General features: G+C 43.8%; 2 protein-coding genes across 2 annotated transcripts; both read right to left on the bottom strand.

Annotated features, from left to right (window-relative positions):
- Positions 1 to 115: 115 nt before the first annotated feature.
- LOC127932607 (merozoite surface protein 9-like) lies at positions 116 to 9,267 on the bottom strand (the record flags this gene model as incomplete). Its single annotated transcript, XM_052528618.1, has 3 exons — positions 116 to 160; positions 8,770 to 8,838; positions 9,202 to 9,267. Coding segments are annotated over 3 exons (180 nt in total), but the record flags the coding sequence as incomplete, so codon positions are not given.
- A 4,482-nt stretch (positions 9,268 to 13,749) lies between these two features.
- Positions 13,750 to 18,223, bottom strand: npffl (neuropeptide FF-amide peptide precursor like). Its single transcript, XM_035769247.2, has 4 exons — positions 17,987 to 18,223; positions 17,659 to 17,866; positions 17,357 to 17,472; positions 13,750 to 14,996 (listed from the first exon to the last, which is right to left on the bottom strand). Exons 2-4 carry the CDS (start codon positions 17,782 to 17,784, stop codon positions 14,876 to 14,878), a joined length of 363 nt encoding a protein of 120 aa, XP_035625140.1. The 5' UTR covers positions 17,785 to 17,866; positions 17,987 to 18,223; the 3' UTR covers positions 13,750 to 14,875.
- Positions 18,224 to 19,395: the final 1,172 nt, after the last annotated feature.

Here is a 19,395-nt window from a genome sequence, read left to right as displayed (position 1 = left end):
CTCTCTCATTCTATTGGCTGGTCGTGCACCGGGGCTTATCTGCAGAATCCAACCATGCCGGAGGCTGAGGCTCTCCTAACTCCTAGAAGCAGCCAAATACATCACACCACCAGGCTTAGTAAACATATTTTAAGGGTGGGATATTTTTAAAGTCACACACCTACACAATACACCGCACGAACACATGCACTCAAACAGTCGTGATGAGACCATGATAAGTCATGTCATATTAAATATATCAGAATATCATCGTCAGTCATGATTAAATTAAGCTGTGACAGATAGAGTCTCTGCTGTATTCACTCTGATCAGTCACGTCCTGCAGCATAGCCTCCACTCTGATCAGGCATTTCCTGAAGTATAGCCCCCACTCTGATCAGGCATTTCCTGAAGTATAGCCCCCACTCTGATCAGGCATTTCCTGAAGTATAGCCCCCACTCTGATCAGTCACGTCCTGCAGCATAGCCTTCACTCTGATCAGTCATGTCCTGCAGCATACCCTCCACTCTGACCAGTCACATCCTGCAGCATATTCTCCACTCTGATCAGTCACATCCTGAAGCATAGCCTCCACTCTGATCAGTCACATCCTGCAGCATAGCCTCCACTCTGATCAGTCACGTCCTGAAGCATAGCCTCCACTCTGATCAGTCACGTCCTGAAGCATAGCCTCCACTCTGATCAGCCTCCACTCTGATCAGTCATGTCCTGCAGCATAGCCTCCACTCTGATCAGTCACGTCCTGTAGCATAGCCTCCACTCTGATCAGTCACGTCCTGCAGCATAGCCTCCACTCTGATCAGGTGTGTCATGAAGCATAGCCTCCACTCTGATCAGCCTCCACTCTGATCAGTCATGTCCTGCAGCATAGCCTCCACTCTGATCAGTCACGTCCTGCAGCATAGCCTCCACTCTGATCAGGTGTGTCATGAAGCATAGCCTCCACTCTGATCAGTCACGTCCTGTAGCATAGCCTCCACTCTGATCAGGTGTGTCATGAAGCATAGCCTCCACTCTGATCAGCCTCCACTCTGATCAGTCACGTCCTGCAGCATAGCCTCCACTCTGATCAGGTGTGTCATGAAGCATAGCCTCCACTCTGATCAGCCTCCACTCTGATCAGTCATGTCCTGCAGCATAGCCTCCACTCTGATCAGTCACGTCCTGCAGCATAGCCTCCACTCTGATCAGGTGTGTTATGAAGCATAGCCTCCACTCTGATCAGCCTCCACTCTGATCAGTCACGTCCTGCAGCATAGCCTCCACTCTGATCAGCCTCCACTCTGATCAGTCACGTCCTGCAGCATAGCCTCCACTCTGATCAGGTGTGTCATGAAGCATAGCCTCCACTCTGATCAGCCTCCACTCTGATCAGTCACGTCCTGCAGCATAGCCTCCACTCTGATCAGCCTCCACTCTGATCAGTCACGTCCTGCAGCATAGCCTCCACTCTGATCAGCCTCCACTCTGATCAGTCACGTCCTGCAGCATAGCCTCCGCTCTGATCAGTCACGTCCTGCAGCATAGCCTCCACTCTGATCAGTCTCCACTCTGATCAGTCACGTCCTGTAGCATAGCCTCCACTCTGATCAGTCACGTCCTGCAGCATAGCCTCCACTCTGATCAGTCACGTCCTGCAGCATAGCCTCCACTCTGATCAGCCTCCACTCTGATCAGTCACGTCCTGCAGCATAGCCTCCACTCTGATCAGTCACGTCCTGCAGCATAGCCTCCACTCTGATCAGTCTCCACTCTGATCAGTCACGTCCTGTAGCATAGCCTCCACTCTGATCAGCCTCCACTCTGATCAGTCACGTCCTGCAGCATAGCCTCCACTCTGATCAGTCACGTCCTGCAGCATAGCCTCCATTCTGATCAGCCTCCACTCTGATCAGTCACGTCCTGCAGCATAGCCTCCAATCTGATCAGTCACGTCCTGCAGCATAGCCTCCATTCTGATCAGCCTCCACTCTGATCAGTCACGTCCTGCAGCATAGCCTCCACTCTGATCAGCCTCCACTCTGATCAGTCACGTCCTGCAGCATAGCCTCCACTCTGATCAGCCTCCACTCTGATCAGTCACGTCCTGCAGCATAGCCTCCACTCTGATCAGCCTCCACTCTGATCAGTCACGTCCTGCAGCATAGCCTCCACTCTGATCAGCCTCCACTCTGATCAGTCACGTCCTGCAGCATAGCCTCCACTCTGATCAGTCACGTCCTGCAGCATAGCTTCTGTCCCTCACAGCACAACATAGCATTATTGATCTGTCAGCAGCCAGACATTCCCTAAAGGTCTGATACCTGATAACGTGGAGACATGTTTCTCGTGGTAACATGAAAAATCGAATCAAATGTTATGTGTCACATGCTTGGTAAACAACAGGGTGTAAACAAACAGAGAAATGGTTATTTACGGGTTCCTTTACCAACAATGCAGAGTTAAACAATCACAAATAAGAAATAAAAAACAGAAATACTGACATGAGGATTAAATAACAATAAGGAGTAAAAATATAATGTGGCTCTACGCAGGCAGTACCAGTACCAGTACCATGTGCAGGCAGTACCAGTACCAGTACCATGTGCAGGCAGTACCAGTACCAGTACCAGTACCATGTGCAGGCAGTACCAGTACCAGTACCAGTACCATGTGCAGGCAGTACCAGTACCAGTACCATGTGCAGGCAGTACCAGTACCAGTACCAGTACCAGTACCAGTACCATGTGCAGGCAGTACCAGTACCAGTACCAGTACCATGTGCAGGCAGTACCAGTACCAGTACCAGTACCAGTACCATGTGCAGGCAGTACCAGTACCAGTACCAGTACCATGTGCAGGCGTACGAGGTCATTGAGGTAGATGTGTACATATAGGTAGGGGTAAAGGATAGATAATAGACAGTAACAGCAGTATACTGTAGGTAGGGGTAAAGGATAGATAATAGACAGTAACGGAGTCCAGTGTGTGGGTAGAGTCCAGTGTGTGGGATAGAGTCCAGTGTGAGGGATAGAGTCCAGTGTGTGGGTAGAGTCCAGTGTGTGGGATAGAGTCCAGTGTGAGGGATAGAGTCCAGTGTGTGGGTAGAATCCAGTGTGAGGGATAGAGTCCAGTGTGTGGGTAGAGTCCAGTGTGAGGGATAGAGTCCAGTGTGTGGGTAGAGTCCAGTGTGTGGGATAGAGTCCAGTGTGAGGGATAGAGTCCAGTGTGAGGGATAGAGTCCAGTGTGTGGGTAGAGTCATGTGTGAGGGATAGAGTCCAGTGTGTGGGATAGAGTCCAGTGTGAGGGATAGGGTCCAGTGTGTGGGATAGAGTCCAGTGTGAGGGATAGGGTCCAGTGTGAGGGATAGAGTCCACTGTGTGGGATAGAGTCCAGTGTGAGGGATAGAGTCCAGTGTGTGGGTAGAATCCAGTGTGAGGGATAGAGTCCAGTGTGTGGGATAGAGTCCAGTGTGAGGGATAGGGTCCAGTGTGTGGGATAGAGTCCAGTGTGAGGGATAGGGTCCAGTGTGTGGGATAGAGTCCAGTGTGTGGGTAGAGTCCAGTGTGTGGGTAGAGTCCAGTGTGTGGGTAGAGCCCAGTGTGAGGGATAGGGTCCAGTGTGTGGGATAGAGTCCAGTGTGTGGGTAGAGTCCAGTGTGTGGGTAGAGTCCAGTGTGTGGGTAGAGCCCAGTGTGTGGGTAGAGTCCAGTGTGTGGGTAGAGTCCAGTGTGAGGGATAGGGTCCAGTGTGAGGGATAGAGTCCAGTGTGTGGGTAGAGTCCAGTGTGGGGGATAGGGTCCAGTGTGTGGGATAGAGTCCAGTGTGAGGGATAGAGTCCAGTGTGTGGGTAGAATCCAGTGTGAGGGATAGAGTCCAGTGTGAGGGATAGGGTCCAGTGTGTGGGATAGAGTCCAGTGTGAGGGATAGGGTCCAGTGTGTGGGATAGAGTCCAGTGTGTGGGTAGAGTCCAGTTTGTGGGTAGAGTCCAGTGTGTGGGTAGAGCCCAGTGTGAGGGATAGGGTCCAGTGTGTGGGATAGAGTCCAGTGTGTGGGTAGAGTCCAGTGTGTGGGTAGAGTCCAGTGTGTGGGTAGAGTCCAGTGTGGGTTTAGAGTCCAGTGTGGGTTTGGAGTCCAGTGTGGATAGAGTCCAGTGTGGATAGAGTCCAGTGTGGGTTTAGAGTCCAGTGTGGGTTTAGAGTCCAGTGTGGATAGAGTCCAGTGTGGGTTTAGAGTCCAGCGTGGATAGAGTCCAGTGTGGATAGAGTCCAGTGTGGGTTTAGAGTCCAATGTGGGTTTAGAGTCCAGTGTGGGTTTAGAGTCCAGTGTGGGTATAGAGTCCAGTGTGGGTTTAGAGTCCAGTGTGGGTTTAGAGTCCAGTGTGGATAGAGTCCAGTGTGGGTTTAGAGTCCAGTGTGGGTTTAGAGTCCAGTGTGGGTTTAGAGCCCAGTGAGGGTTTAGAGTCCAGTGTGGGTTTAGAGTCCAGTGTGTGGGGTAGAGTCCAGAATCAGGCCTTTGTGGTAACGAATTGCTGCAAAGAAACCACTACTAAAGGACACCAATAAGAAGAAGAGACTTGCTTGGGCCAACAAACACGAGCAATGAACATTAGACCGGTGAAAATCTGTCCCGTTGGTCTGATGAGTAGCAAATTAAAGATTTTTGGTTGCAAACGCTGTGTCTTTGTGAGACGAACGGATGATCTCCACATGTGTGGTTCCCACCGTGAAGCATGGAGGAGGAGGTGTCTGTAATGTCCGAAAGGGTTTGGCAGAAATGAGCAGTGAACATGGCACTCACAAAGGTTTCTCTCTCTCTCTCTCTCTCTCTCTCCCTCTCTCTGGCACTCACAAAGGTTTCTCTCTCTCTCTCCCTCTCTCTGGCACTCACAAGGTTTCTCTCTCTTTCTCTCTCTCTCTCTCTCCCTCTCTCTGGCACTCACAAAGGTTTCTCTCTCTCTCTCTCCCTCTCTCTGGCACTCACAAGGTTTCTCTCTCTCTCTCCCTCTCTCTGGCACTCACAAAGGTTTCTCTCTCTCTCTCTCTCTCTCTCTCTCTCTCTCTCTCTCTCTCTCTCTCTCTCTCTCTCTCTCTCCCTCTCTCTGGCACTCACAAAGGTTTCTCTCTCTCTCTCTCTCTCTGGCACTCACAAAGGTTTCTCTCTCCTCTTTCTCAATTCAATTAAATTCAAAGGGCTTTATTGGTATCCTTGTGTTAGATAGAACTGTATCCTTGTGTTAGATAGAACTGTATCTTTGTGTTAGATAGAACTGTATCTTTGTGTTAGATAGAACTGTATCTTTGTGTTAGATAGAACTGTATCTTTGTGTTAGATAGAACTGTATCTTTGTGTTGGATAGTACTGTATCTTTGTGTTAGATAGAACTGTATCTTTGTGTTAGATAGAACTGTATCTTTGTGTTAGATAGGACTGTATCTTTGTTTTAGATAGAACTGTATCTTTGTGTTAGATAGTACTGTATCTTTGTGTTAGATAGAACTGTATCTTTGTGTTAGATAGAACTGTATCTTTGTGTTAGATAGAACTGTATCCTTGTGTTAGATAGAACTGTATCCTTGTGTTAGATAGAACTGTATCCTTGTGTTAGATAGAACTGTATCTTTGTGTTAGATATAACTGTATCTTTGTGTTAGATAGAACTGTATCTTTGTGTTAGATAGAACTGTATCCTTGTGTTAGATAGAACTGTATCCTTGTGTTAGATAGAACTGCCCTTGATGTTTACATTGCCAAAGCAAGTGAAATAGATCATATATAAAATTAACAGTTGACATTACACTCACAAAGGTTTCAAAGGTATAGATCAGTTTTAAATGTCATATTAAGTCTGTATATGTTATTGTAACGATGTGCAAATAGGAAAATAAATAAATATGGGTTGTATTTACAATGGTGTTTGTTCTTCACTGGTTGCCCTTTTCTCGTGGCAACAGGTCACAAATATTGCCGCTGTGATGTCACACTGTGGTATTTCACCCAATATACACTGGAAATGATCAAACATGGATTTGTTTCCAAACTCTTTGGGAGTCTGTGTTATCTGAGGGAATATGTGCCTCTAATATGGTCATATATTTGGGAAGAGGTTAGGAAGTGCATCTCAGTTTCGACAGCGGCCTTTCCTTAACTTTGGGTCAGTCACAGTGGTCAGGTATTCTGCCACTGTGTACTCTCTGTTTAGGGCCAGTCACAGTGGTCAGGTATTCTGCCACTGTGTACTCTCTGTTTAGGACCAGTCACAGTGGACAGGTATTCTGCCACTGTGTACTCTCTGTTTAGGGCCAAATAGCATTCTAGTTTGCTCAGTTTTTTTGTTAATTCTTTCCAAAGTAATTATCTTTTTTTGTTCTCTCATAATTTGGTTGGGTCTAATTGTGTTGTTGTCCTGGGGCTCTGTGGGATCTGTTTGTGTTTGTGAACAGAGCCCCAGGATCAGATTGCTTAGGGGACTCTTTTCCAGGTTCATCTCTCTGTAGGGTGTGTTTGTGTTTGTGAACAGAGCTCCAGGATCAGATTGCTTAGGGGACTCTTCTCCAGGTTCATCTCTCTGTAGGGTGTGTTTGTGTTTGTGAACAGAGCTCCAGGATCAGATTGCTTAGGGGACTCTTCTCCAGGTTCATCTCTCTGTAGGATGTGTTTGTGTTTGTGAACAGAGCTCCAGGATCAGATTGCTTAGGGGACTCTTCTCCAGGTTCATCTCTCTGTAGGGTGTGTTTGTGTTTGTGAACAGAGCCCCAGGATCAGATTGCTTAGGGGACTCTTTTCCAGGTTAATCTCTCTGTGTAGAGTAGGTGGTGGCTTTGTTATGGAAGGTTTGGGAATCGCTTACTTTTAGGTGGTTGAAGAATTGAATGACTCTATTCTGGCTTTTGATCATTAGCTGGTATCGGCCTATTCTGCTCTGCATGCATTATTAGGTGTTTTACATTGTACACAGAGGATTTTTTGAAGAATTCTACAATTCAGTGTCTCAATTTGGAGTTTGTCCCATGTTGTGAATTTTTGGTTGGTGAGCGGAACTCAGACCTCACAAGTATTTTTAGCCAGATCCTAATTGGTATGTCAAATTTTATGCTCCTTTTGATGGCTTTCAAGGCCTTTCTTGCCTTGTCTCTTAGATCGTTCATAGCTTTGTGGATGTTACCTGTGGTGCTGATGTTTAGGCCGTGCAAGGTATAGTTTTTGTGTGCTCTGGGGCAACGGTGTCTAGATGGAATTTGTATTTGTGGTCCTTTTTTGGAGCAGCATTATTTTTGTCTTGCTGAGAGATGATCTCTCGCTCTCTGTCTTTCGCTCTCTGTCTCTCGCTCTCTGTCTCTCACTCTGTCTCTCGCTCTCTGTCTCTCGCTCTCTGTCTCTCGCTCTCTATCTCTCTCTCTCTCTGTCTTTCTCTCTCCATCCCTGTCTCTCTCTCTCTCTCTCTCTCTCTCTCTCTCTCTCTCTCTCTCTCTCTCTCTCTCTCTCTCTCTCTCTCTCTCTCTCTCTCTGCTCTCTGGCTCTCGCTCTCTGTCTCTCTCTCTCTCTCTCTCTCTCTGTCTCTCTCTGTCTCTCTCTCTCTGGCTCTCGCTCTCTGTCTCTCTCTGACTCTCGCTCTCACTCTCGCTCTCTCTCTCGCTCTCTCTCTCGTTCTCTCTCTCTCTCTCTCTCGCGCTCTGTCTCTCTCTATCAAATCAAATCAAGGGGCTTTATTGGCATGGGAAACATTGCCAAAGCAAGTGAGGTAGATAATATACAAAAGTGAAATAAACAATACAAATTAACAGTAAACATTACACTCACAGAAATGTCAAAACAATAAAGACATTACACATGTCATATTATATATATATATATATATATATATCAGTGTTGTAACAATGTACAAATGGTTAAAGAACACAAGGGAAAATAAATAAGCATAAAAATGGGTTGTATTTACAATGGTGTTTGTTCTTCACTGGTTGCCCTTTTCTTGTGGCAACAGGTCACAAATCTTGCTGCTGTGATGTCACACTGTGGAATTTCACCCAGTAGATATGGGAGTTTATCAAAATTGGATTTGTTTTCTAATTGTTTGTGGATCTGTGTAATCTGAGGGAAATATGTATCTCTAATATGGTCATACGTTGGACAGGAGGTTAGGAAGTGCAGCTCAGTTTCCACCTCAATTTGTGGGCAGTGTGCACATAGCCTGTCTTCTCTTGGGAGCCAGGTCTGCCTTCAGTGCCCATTCTCAATAGCAAGGCTATGCTCACTAAGTCTGTACATAGTCAAAGCTTTCCTTAAGTTTGGGTCAGTCACAGTGGACAGGTATTCTGCCACTGTGTACTCTCTGTTTAGGGCTAAATAGCATTCTAGTTTGCTCTGTTTTTTTTGTTAATTCTTTCCAATGTGTCAAGTAATTATCTTTTTGTTTTCTCATGATTTGGTTGGGTCTAATTGTGCTGCTCTCTCTCACTTTCTCTACCTCGGTAAACCATTGTATTTAGTTAGCAGCCCTTTTCTCTCTCATCCTTCACCTTTTCTCTCTCATCCTTCACCTTTTCTCTCTTATCCTTCACCTTTTCTATCTCATCCTTCACCTTTTCTATCTCCTCCTTCACATTTTCTCTCTCATCCTTCACCTTTTCTCTCTCCTTCACCTTTTCTCTCTCATCCTTCACCTTTTCTCTCTCCTCCTTCACCTTTTCTCTCTCATCCTTCACCTTTTCTCTCTCATCCTTCACCTTTTCTCTCTCATCCTTCACCTTTTCTCTCTCCTCCTTCACCTTTTCTCTCTCATCCTTCACCTTTTCTCTCTCATCCTTCACCTTTTCTCTCTCATCCTTCACCTTTTCTATCTCCTCCTTCACCTTTTCTCTCTCCTCCTTCACCTTTTCTCTCTCCTCCTTCACCTTTTCTATCTCATCCTTCACCTTTTCTCTCTCATCCTTCACCTTTTCTCTCTCATCCTTCACCTTTTCTCTCTCATCCTTCACCTTTTCTCTCTCATCCTTCACCTTTTCTCTCTCATCCTTCACCTTTTCTCTCTCCTCCTTCACCTTTTCTCTCTCATCCTTCACCTTTTCTCTCTCCTTCACCTTTTCTCTCTCATCCTTCACCTTTTCTCTCTCATCCTTCACCTTTTCTCTCTCATCCTTCACCTTTTCTCTCTCATCCTTCACCTTTTCTCTCTCATCCTTCACCTTTTCTCTCTCATCCTTCACCTTTTCTCTCTCCTCCTTCACCTTTTCTCTCTCATCCTTCACCTTTTCTCTCTCCTTCACCTTTTCTCTCTCCTCCTTCACCTTTTCTCTCTCATCCTTCACCTTTTCTCTCTCCTCCTTCACCTTTTCTCTCTCCTCCTTCACCTTTTCTATCTCATCCTTCACCTTTTCTCTCTCATCCTTCACCTTTTCTCTCTCATCCTTCACCTTTTCTCTCTCATCCTTCACCTTTTCTCTCTCATCCTTCACCTTTTCTCTCTCCTCCTTCACCTTTTCTCTCTCATCCTTCACCTTTTCTCTCTCATCCTTCACCCTTTCTCTCTCATCCTTCACCTTTTCTCTCTCCTCCTTCACCTTTTCTCTCTCATCCTTCACCTTTTCTCTCTCATTCTTCACCACAGAAAGAAAAACACAGTTGTATGGGTCTGCAGGACAATGTCTGACTCAGGTTTTCTAAGGATCCGTCTTCACACAAGATCAATGGGTACTTTAAACTGCTTTAAGTAAGTGTATATTAAACCAGCCTAACTAAATATTTATGACATTCAACAAAAACATTCATGATAAATATACATGCGGTGGACATAATGAGAAAAAGGGTGTTACACAGCGTGATATTACATATTAGTTCCTTTCAGGGACTGAATATGTAATGTAGCTAGCGGTTTTACATTCATGAAGCAAATTACCCCTCGTCTCGTTATTTTGTATTGTTTGATGAGTTTCATAATTACATTTCACCTCATGCTAATGCAATTTCAATGCATTTACAAGACATAGCTGAAAGTATTTATCTACTACACTGAGTGATGTTGGATTAAGTGAAGGGGAAAATAACATAAAATGATGTCCCAAAGACTGTTTAAATTTGCATCCTGTGTTCCCTGATGGGAACTGTAAATGTATGGGTGAATAGACCCGCATAATAACTCCAAGTGTGGCCAATTCATTCCAAAATCCCTGTTTATACATTCTGTCTGGTAGAGGGGACATTTTTATTATACCTCCCTCTCCTTCTCCTTTTCTTCCTCCTCCTCCTCCTCCTCCCCCTCCTCCTCTTCATCCTCCTCCTCCTCTTCCTCCTCTTTGTGTGGAAGCTACTATGTGAAAACAGTCTATACAGATGTTAGATCTTAATTTGACCAGTTTATCACAGCAGGAAAATAATCCTGCAGCGACAGGAAATGTGAATTATTGTGTGGATTATAATTAATGGATACTTTTGATACACATTTTTTGTTAGGGTATATCAAGTTTGATGGTATTCTAAGTGTCATATGGCATTTCAGAAATAAGATTTGTGTTTTGTTCATTAGAAGATACGTGACTTTTATTTACCTGCATCTGTCCAGATTGTAATTGTATTTTTATATTTGTATTTATTGGGGATCAGCATCAGTTCCTGCCAAGGCAGCAGCTACTCTTCCTGGGGTTTATTAAGGATCCCTATTAGTTCCTGCCAAGGCAGCAGCTACTCTTCCTGGGGTTTATTAAGGATCCCTATTAGTTCCTGCCAAGGCAGCAGCTACTCTTCCTGGGGTTTATTATGGATCCCCATCAGTTCCTGCCAAGGCAGCAGCTACTCTTCCTGGGGTTTATTATGGATCCCTATTAGTTCCTGCCAAGGCAGCAGCTACTCTTCCTGGGGTTTATTATGGATCCCTATTAGTTCCTGCCAAGGCAGCAGCTACTCTTCCTGGGGTTTATTATGGATCCCCATTAGTTCCTGCCAAGGCAGCAGCTACTCTTCCTGGGGTTTATTATGGATCCCTATTAGTTCCTGCCAAGGCAGCAGCTACTCTTCCTGGGGTTTATTATGGATCCCCATTAGTTCCTGCCAAGGCAGCAGCTACTCTTCCTGGGGTTTATTATGGATCCCTATTAGTTCCTGCCAAGGCAGCAGCTACTCTTCCTGGGGTCCAAACACACTTACATCACATGTAAAACAAAAGATAAAACAGTACATCATATAACATTATAACACCACTACAAATCTACAATACAAAATGTAAAATACCACCAAACAACTATATCACAATGTACGTGTGTAGAGTGCTAGCGTGTGTGTACGTATGCGTGTGTCTGTACCAGTGTGTGTGTTACTTAATATATATAATAATAATATATGCCATTTAGCAGACGCTTTTATCCAAAGCGACTTACAGTCATGTGTGCATACATTCTACGTATGGGTGGTCCCGGGAATCGAACCAACTACCCTGGCGTTACAAGCGCCATGCTCTACCAACTGAGCTACAGAAGGACTTGTCAGCTCGGGGATTTGAACTTGCAACCTTTCGGTTACTAGTTACTAGTCCAATGCTCTAACCACTAACCTCTAACCCTGCCGCCCCACAGTCTCCGCTGTTCCAGAAGGTGTATTTTTATCTGGGTTATTTATAAGTCTGATTCTATAGCTGAATCAGTTACCTGATGTGGAATAGAGTTCCATGTAGTCATGGCTCTATGTAGTACTGTGGAATAGAGTTCCATGTAGTCATGGCTCTATGTGGTACTGTGGAATAGAGTTCCATGTAGTCATGGCTCTATGTGGTACTGTGGAATAGAGTTCCATGTAGTCATGGCTCTATGTAGTACTGTGGAATAGAGTTCCATGTAGTCATGGCTCTATGTAGTACTGTGGAATAGAGTTCCATGTAGTCATGGCTCTATGTAGTACTGTGGAATAGAGTTCCATGTAGTCATGACTCTATGTAGTACTGTGGAATAGAGTTCCATGTAGTCATGACTCTATGTAGTACTGTGGAATAGAGTTCCATGTAGTCATGACTCTATGTAGTACTGTGGAATAGAGTTCCATGTAGTCATGGCTCTATGTGGTACTGTGGAATAGAGTTCCATGTAGTCATGGCTCTATGTAGTACTGTGGAATAGAGTTCCATGTAGTCATGACTCTATGTAGTACTGTGGAATAGAGTTCCATGTAGTCATGGCTCTATGTGGTACTGTGGAATAGAGTTCCATGTAGTCATTGCTCTATGTGGTACTGTGGAATAGAGTTCCATGTAGTCATGGCTCTATGTGGTACTGTGGAATAGAGTTCCATGTAGTCATGGCTCTATGTAGTACTGTGGAATAGAGTTCCATGTAGTCATGGCTCTATGTAGTACTGTGGAATAGAGTTCCATGTAGTCATGACTCTATGTAGTACTGTGGAATAGAGTTCCATGTAGTCATGACTCTATGTAGTACTGTGGAATAGAGTTCCATGTAGTCATGGCTCTATGTAGTACTGTGGAATAGAGTTCCATGTAGTCATGACTCTATGTAGTACTGTGGAATAGAGTTCCATGTAGTCATGGCTCTATGTGGTACTGTGGAATAGAGTTCCATGTAGTCATGACTCTATGTGGTACTGTGGAATAGAGTTCCATGTAGTCATGGCTCTATGTAGTACTGTGGAATAGAGTTCCATGTAGTCATGGCTCTATGTGGTACTGTGGAATAGAGTTCCATGTAGTCATGGCTCTATGTGGTACTGTGGAATAGAGTTCCATGTAGTCATGGCTCTATGTGGTACTGTGGAATAGAGTTCCATGTAGTCATGGCTCTATGTAGTACTGTGGAATAGAGTTCCATGTAGTCATGGCTCTATGTAGTACTGTGGAATAGAGTTCCATGTAGTCATGGCTCTATGTAGTACTGTGGAATAGAGTTCCATGTAGTCATGGCTCTATGTAGTACTGTGGAATAGAGTTCCATGTAGTCATGGCTCTATGTAGTACTGTGGAATAGAGTTCCATGTAGTCATGGCTCTATGTAGTACTGTGGAATAGAGTTCCATGTAGTCATGGCTCTATGTGGTACTGTGGAATAGAGTTCCATGTAGTCATGGCTCTATGTGGTACTGTGGAATAGAGTTCCATGTAGTCATGGCTCTATGTAGTACTGTGGAATAGAGTTCCATGTAGTCATGGCTCTATGTGGTACTGTGGAATAGAGTTCCATGTAGTCATGGCTCTATGTAGTACTGTGGAATAGAGTTCCATGTGGTCATGGCTCTATGTAGTACTGTGGAATAGAGTTCCATGTAGTCATGGTTCTATGTAGTACTGTGGAATAGAGTTCCATGTAGTCATGGCTCTATGTAGTACTGTGGAATAGAGTTCCATGTAGTCATGGCTCTATGTAGTACTGTGGAATAGAGTTCCATGTAGTCATGGTTCTATGTAGTACTGTGGAATAGAGTTCCATGTAGTCATGGCTCTATGTAGTACTGTGGAATAGAGTTCCATGTAGTCATGGCTCTATGTAGTACTGTGGAATAGAGTTCCATGTAGTCATGGCTCTATGTAGTACTGTGGAATAGAGTTCCATGTAGTCATGGCTCTATGTAGTACTGTGGAATAGAGTTCCATGTAGTCATGGCTCTATGTAGTACTGTGGAATAGAGTGCCATGTAGTCATGGCTCTACTACTACTACTACATAGAAATAAATGTCCCAAATATGGTGGAATGGTTTGTCCCAAATACAACTGAGTGGACAGTACTACATAGAAATAAATGGTTTAAACCATGACAGAGAGGTGGGGGTGTTTGTTTCATTTGGAAAGTTTTATTTTCATAACATAAATACAGTAACTACTAACTACTATGTTGTTCAGAGTGATAAACAGGATAACAGAAATACAGTAACTACAAACTACTACGTTGTTCAGAGTGATAAACAGGATAACAGAAATACAGTAACTACAAACTACTACGTTGTTCAGAGTGATAAACAGGATAACAGAAATACAGTAACTACAAACTACTACGTTGTTCAGAGTGATAAACAGGATAACAGAAATACAGTAACTACAAACTACTACGTTGTTCAGAGTGATAAACAGGATAACAGAAATACAGTAACTACAAACTACAACGTTGGGATGTTCTCTTGATAAGCGCGTGAATTAGACCATTGTCCTGTCCTGCTAAGCATTCAAAATGTAACGAGTACTTTTGGGGTGTCATGGAAAATGTATGGAGTAAAAAGTATATATTTTTATTTAGGAATGTAGTAAAGTGAAAGTTAAATAAATAGTAAATATAAACATAAATAGTAAAGTACAGATACCTCTTAAGTAGTACTTTAAAGTATTTTATAATATTCGCATCAAAATCTGTTGCCAGCTGGACGGAAACTAGCTTGTTGCTCAACAGAAGTGGATCAGAGAAACTCTAGGGTCTATACACTAAGGGGTTGTTCTGGCTCATATTGAGTCAATATTTACCCTCTCCAATCACCCACAACACTCATAACAGACACTTTCAAGTCAGACGCCTTTTATTGGTTAAACAGAGAATGGCAGAGCAACGATCAAAAGTACGCTGCCAATTTACAGCAGCTCTAACTTTAGGTGCACTTGATTCAGGTCGCCCGAATATGTGGCGTGATAAATCAAGCGCACCTACTCTGTTTTCAACTTTCTCCCAGATTTCCAATATGCACCAATCAGCACTGCTAAAATCTGAGAGAAGTGGTGGGTTTTTACTAGGTTCCAAGATCTCCTAGTTCTGTACAGCTTAATGGAATGGAACTCAGCAGGTTAGGGAGAGAGAACATTTATCTACTGGATAATGTATGAGTCCATATTTTACTTTCAACCTATATTTGCTGGGTGTTGAACCAAATTCTTTATTACCAGCAGAGATGTGAGTGAGATGTTGAGTCTCAACCAAAGCCTATTTCTTGCCAAATCTCTGCGGCACAGCCATGCCCCAGATATGTCCTGGAGCCTGCTCCCAGTCTCTGGACTGTATCCTGTCCCCCATCATCAAGTCTCCTCTGCTGTCACGACCAAACCTGAATGGGAGATAGGAGTAATTATTCAGTATCAGGTAGCACCCCAATGTCAACCTATTCCCTATGTAGTGCACTACCCTAAACGGCCCTGGACATAAGTAGTGTCCCTCATAGGGAATAGGAGGCTCCCGAGTGGCGCAGCGGTCTAAGGCACTGCATCTCAGTGCTAAAGGTGTCACTACAGACCCTGGTTCAATTCCAGGCTGTATCACCAGCTGTGATTGGGAGTCCCGTAGGGCGGCGCACAATTAGCCCAGCATCGTCCGGGGTAGGCCCTCATTGTAAATAAGAATTTGTTCTTTACTGACCTGCCTAGTTAAATAAAGGTAAAATAAAATTAAAATAAGAGAAGAGAAGCTGAAGAGAAGCTGAACTGCTGATGCAGTTGGTGGAGCTGAGTGTGAAATATTATTCATACTTTACTATTCAAACTGGCTCACTATGTGATCAACACAGTGTTGTTTTTCATTGTTTGAATAAAGTAGGATAACTCTGAATAGAGAATCAGCAATGAAGTCTATTGAAAGGAGCTGAAAAGTAGAAAACATTTTCTAAATACACATTATCCACTACATTCTGGGCCGCTCCACTTACTTTTTTTTTAACATTCTGTCATAAAGAGCACATGTTCACCATTAAAAAAAAACATGTTTTCCATTTCAAGATGTTAAATTAAAAATAACAGAGTTGACTGTAACAGGGTTGAATGTAACAGAGTTAACTGTAACAGAGTTGACTGTAACAGAGTTAACTGTAACAGAGTTGACTGTAACAGAGTTGACTGTAACAGAGTTGACTGTAACAGAGTTAACTGTAACAGAGTTGACTGTAACAGAGTTGACTGTAACAGAGTTGACTGTAACAGAGTTGACTGTAACAGAGTTGACTGTAACAGAGTTAACTGTAACAGAGTTGACTGTAACAGAGTTGACTGTAACAGGGTTGAATGTAACAGGGGGGACATTAAAATGAGAGTTCAGTTCAACGTAACAGGGCGGACATTAAAATGAGAGTTCAGTTCAACGTAACAGGGCTGATATTAAAATGACAGTTCAGTTCAACGTAACAGGGCTGATATTAAAATGACAGTTCAGTTCAACGTAACAGGGCGGACATTAAAATGAGAGTTCAGTTCAACGTAACAGGGCGGACATTAAAATGAGAGTTCAGTTCAACGTAACAGGGCTGATATTAAAATGACAGTTCAGTTCAACGTAACAGGGCTGATATTAAAATGACAGTTCAGTTCAACGTAACAGGGCAGATATTAAAATGAGGGACAGATGTTAATGAATCACTGAATCATCTTCAGAAAATGAAGCAGCAAAATAACTAGAGCTTTACAAAGGGGGTCAAACCTGGGAGAATTGGTGGAATTAAGTGGGTTGAAATCTTCATAGAAATGACAGAGGGTTGATGGAGGGATTCATTGAATTCTCCATGTAACAGAGGGTTGATGGAGGGATTAATTGAATTCTCCATGTAACAGAGGGTTGATGGAGGGATTAATTGAATTCTCCATGTAACAGAGGGTTGATGGAGGGATTCATTGAATTCTCCATGTAACAGAGGGTTGATGGAGGGATTCATTGAATTCTCCATGTAACAGAGGGTTGATGGAGGGATTCATTGAATTCTCCATGTAACAGAGGGTTGATGGAGGGATTCATTGAATTCTCCATGTAACAGAGGGTTGATGGAGGGATTCATTGAATTCTCCATGTAACAGAGGGTTGATGGAGGGATTCATTGAATTCTCCATGTAACAGAGGGTTGATGGAGGGATTCATTGAATTCTCCATGTAACAGAGGGTTGATGGAGGGATTCATTGAATTCTCCATGTAACAGAGGGTTGACATTGGGATTCATTGAATTCTCCATGTAACAGAGGGTTGACGGAGGGATTAATTGAATTCTCCATGTAACAGAGGGTTGATGGAGGGATTCATTGAATTCTCCATGTAACAGAGGGTTGATGGAGGGATTCATTGAATTGTCCATGTAACAGAGAGTTGACGGAGGGATTCATTGAATTCTCCATGTAACAGAGGGTTGACGGAGGGTCACGTTAAAATGCTGCATTTAGATATATTGAATTCTCCATGTAAACAGGCTTTTAAAATTCAATTTTGGTGCACATTTTCTACTTTAAATATCAAAGGGCCAAAAGACACTCTTTTCACGGAAAGACTCAATTGTGATTTTGCGTTTCGGTGACAGATAGGCTCCTCGACTCTGAGAGGTGACGTTATGTTTATATGCACTAAATATATATACATATATATATAATTACACAGTGAACTGGAACATCTGAGGCTGGTAAAGGGAAAATAGGTGACACACAAACACAGATCCTCACCTCTGAGGCTGGTGGAGAACGGAGGGGTTCCTGGTGTTTCTCTGGAGCAGAGAGTGAATCACAGTGGCTAGGAGACGATCGTCCAACTCGTTAAACCCTTCCACGTGCTCGCCCTCCTGTCAAACAACCAAACTTTGTTAAACAGAGAGAAAGGCTACAAATAGAACTGACATGATTCCTTATTCTATGCAAAAATATATATATATGTTTGTTCTATGTATCATATTTCTATCTGAATGTTCCAAAAAACATTGCACCCTGCTGAATGCTCCCCAGACTTGTTTTGTAGTGGTCAGTCTTACCAGTGCCAGCACCTCTGCTGATTCCCTCGGCAGATTGTTGTTCTCCTCCTGCAGACACTGACCCACCCCAGCCATGGCTAGGATCAGACCTACCAGGACCCCCCACAGCGCTGTATCCACGTTCATGCTTCTGTTCTCTGGGTGGGTGGTGAGGACGTCGGATGGATGGATGGATGGATGGAAGACGGACGGAGGATGGAGCTCACACCTGTCGTTGGAATGAAACAAATAGATAAAGAAAGACTATATTAGAATGCTTTACCTGGTAAGCAAGTTTTTTTTATTGAAACCCTATGATGCATGGACGAGAGACAGAACAAAATTTCACCTGTTGGTTTCACTGTTCTTTACCGCTCTTATCTTCAGATGCTGGCGCAAGTCTTTAGGCGATATGCTCTTGGTCTTGCTGCTCTCGGTCTTGCTCTGACTCGATCTTCTGGAGCCCCAGCTGCCCTGACATGGACGATGGGTGCATATAGCTGGCCTTATATGCCGACACACGCCCACCACTTCCTGAGCCTCAGGAGATGGGGCAGATGAATGGTCAGTGGGTCAGGGGACTGGTAAGCGCTGTAGGGACCAGGGAGAGTGACCGTGGCGTTATTAGGTCACCACGGGAGGAAGAACGGCTCTTAACATGATGGTAGTCCATTTGGTGGGATAAAAGGGAGGCAGATGTGCATTAAGGGTCCCTGAAGTGACAACACACACACACACACACACACACACACACACACACACACACACACACACACACACACAGAAAGTAACTGTGCATTATAGGGCCTCGAAGGGCCCCCGTGACTAAACAGTGTTATTAAAACGATAAATCCTTTCTTATGGATTCCGATCCATTTACAAGTTACTTTCACAATATCAGCCAGTTGTCTTCCGGAACATTCAGTTGCCAAAAGGCATCACAGTGAAAGGAGATGGACTTGTATTGTCATTGTCGGTTTATCTCTACAGCAACATTTCAGTGGTAGGTATAAAACCATGAGAGAAGACGAAGGGAAACTATGACAACAAATGACCTCTTCCCCTCGCTAAGACACCAACATTGACAATACTCTGTAGAGTACCCAGCAAATACAGAACCAAGGAGTTGTCTGTAGGTTTCACCATGTAAAAGATAGACAACAAAAAAAGATTAGGCATGTCTTAGGCATTTTTTATTTTATTTAACTAGGCAAGTCAGTTAAGAACTAATTCTTATTTACAATGACTGCCTACACTGGCCAAACCTAGATGACGCTGGGCCAATTGTGTTCCGCCCTATGGGACTCCCCCAATCACAGCCAGATGTGATACAGCTTGGTTCCGAACGAGGGAACAAAACATCAATATTTTGGGTCCATGGCCAGGAAACTCCCCAGACTTTAATCCCATTGAGAACTTGTGGTCAATCCTCAAGAGGCGGGTGGACAAACAAAACCCCACAAATTCTGACAAACTCCAAGCATTGATTATGCAAGAATGAGCTGCCATCAGTCAGGATGTGGCTCAGAAGTTAATTGACAGCATGCCAGGGCAGATTGCAGAGGTCTTGGAAAAGAATGGTCAACACTGCAAATATTGACTCTTTGCTTCAACTTCATGTAATTGTCAATAAAAACCTTTGACACTTATGAAATGCTTGTAATTATACTTCAGTATTCCATAGTAACATCTGACATAAATATCTAAAGTCACTGAGGCAGCAGACTTTGTGGAAATTCATATTTGTGTCATTCTCAA

Source organism: Oncorhynchus keta, chromosome 10, assembly GCF_023373465.1.
Source record: "Oncorhynchus keta strain PuntledgeMale-10-30-2019 chromosome 10, Oket_V2, whole genome shotgun sequence".
Lineage (NCBI taxonomy): Eukaryota > Metazoa > Chordata > Actinopteri > Salmoniformes > Salmonidae > Oncorhynchus > Oncorhynchus keta.
The sequence above is the reverse complement of the archived record's forward strand: the minus strand, read 5'-3'. Positions and strand labels throughout refer to the sequence as shown.

Excerpts from the sequence above, each read along its gene's own strand:
- npffl (XM_035769247.2), bottom strand. The coding sequence starts at position 17,784 with ATGAACGTGGATACAGCGCTGTGGGGGGTCCTGGTAGGTCTGATCCTA. Across the intron at positions 17,473-17,658 it reads CAGCAGAGGTGCTGGCACTG|GAGGGCGAGCACGTGGAAGG; the intron begins GTAAGACTGACC and ends GTTGTTTGACAG. Across the intron at positions 14,997-17,356 it reads GTTCTCCACCAGCCTCAGAG|GTTTGGTCGTGACAGCAGAG; the intron begins GTGAGGATCTGT and ends TCTCCCATTCAG.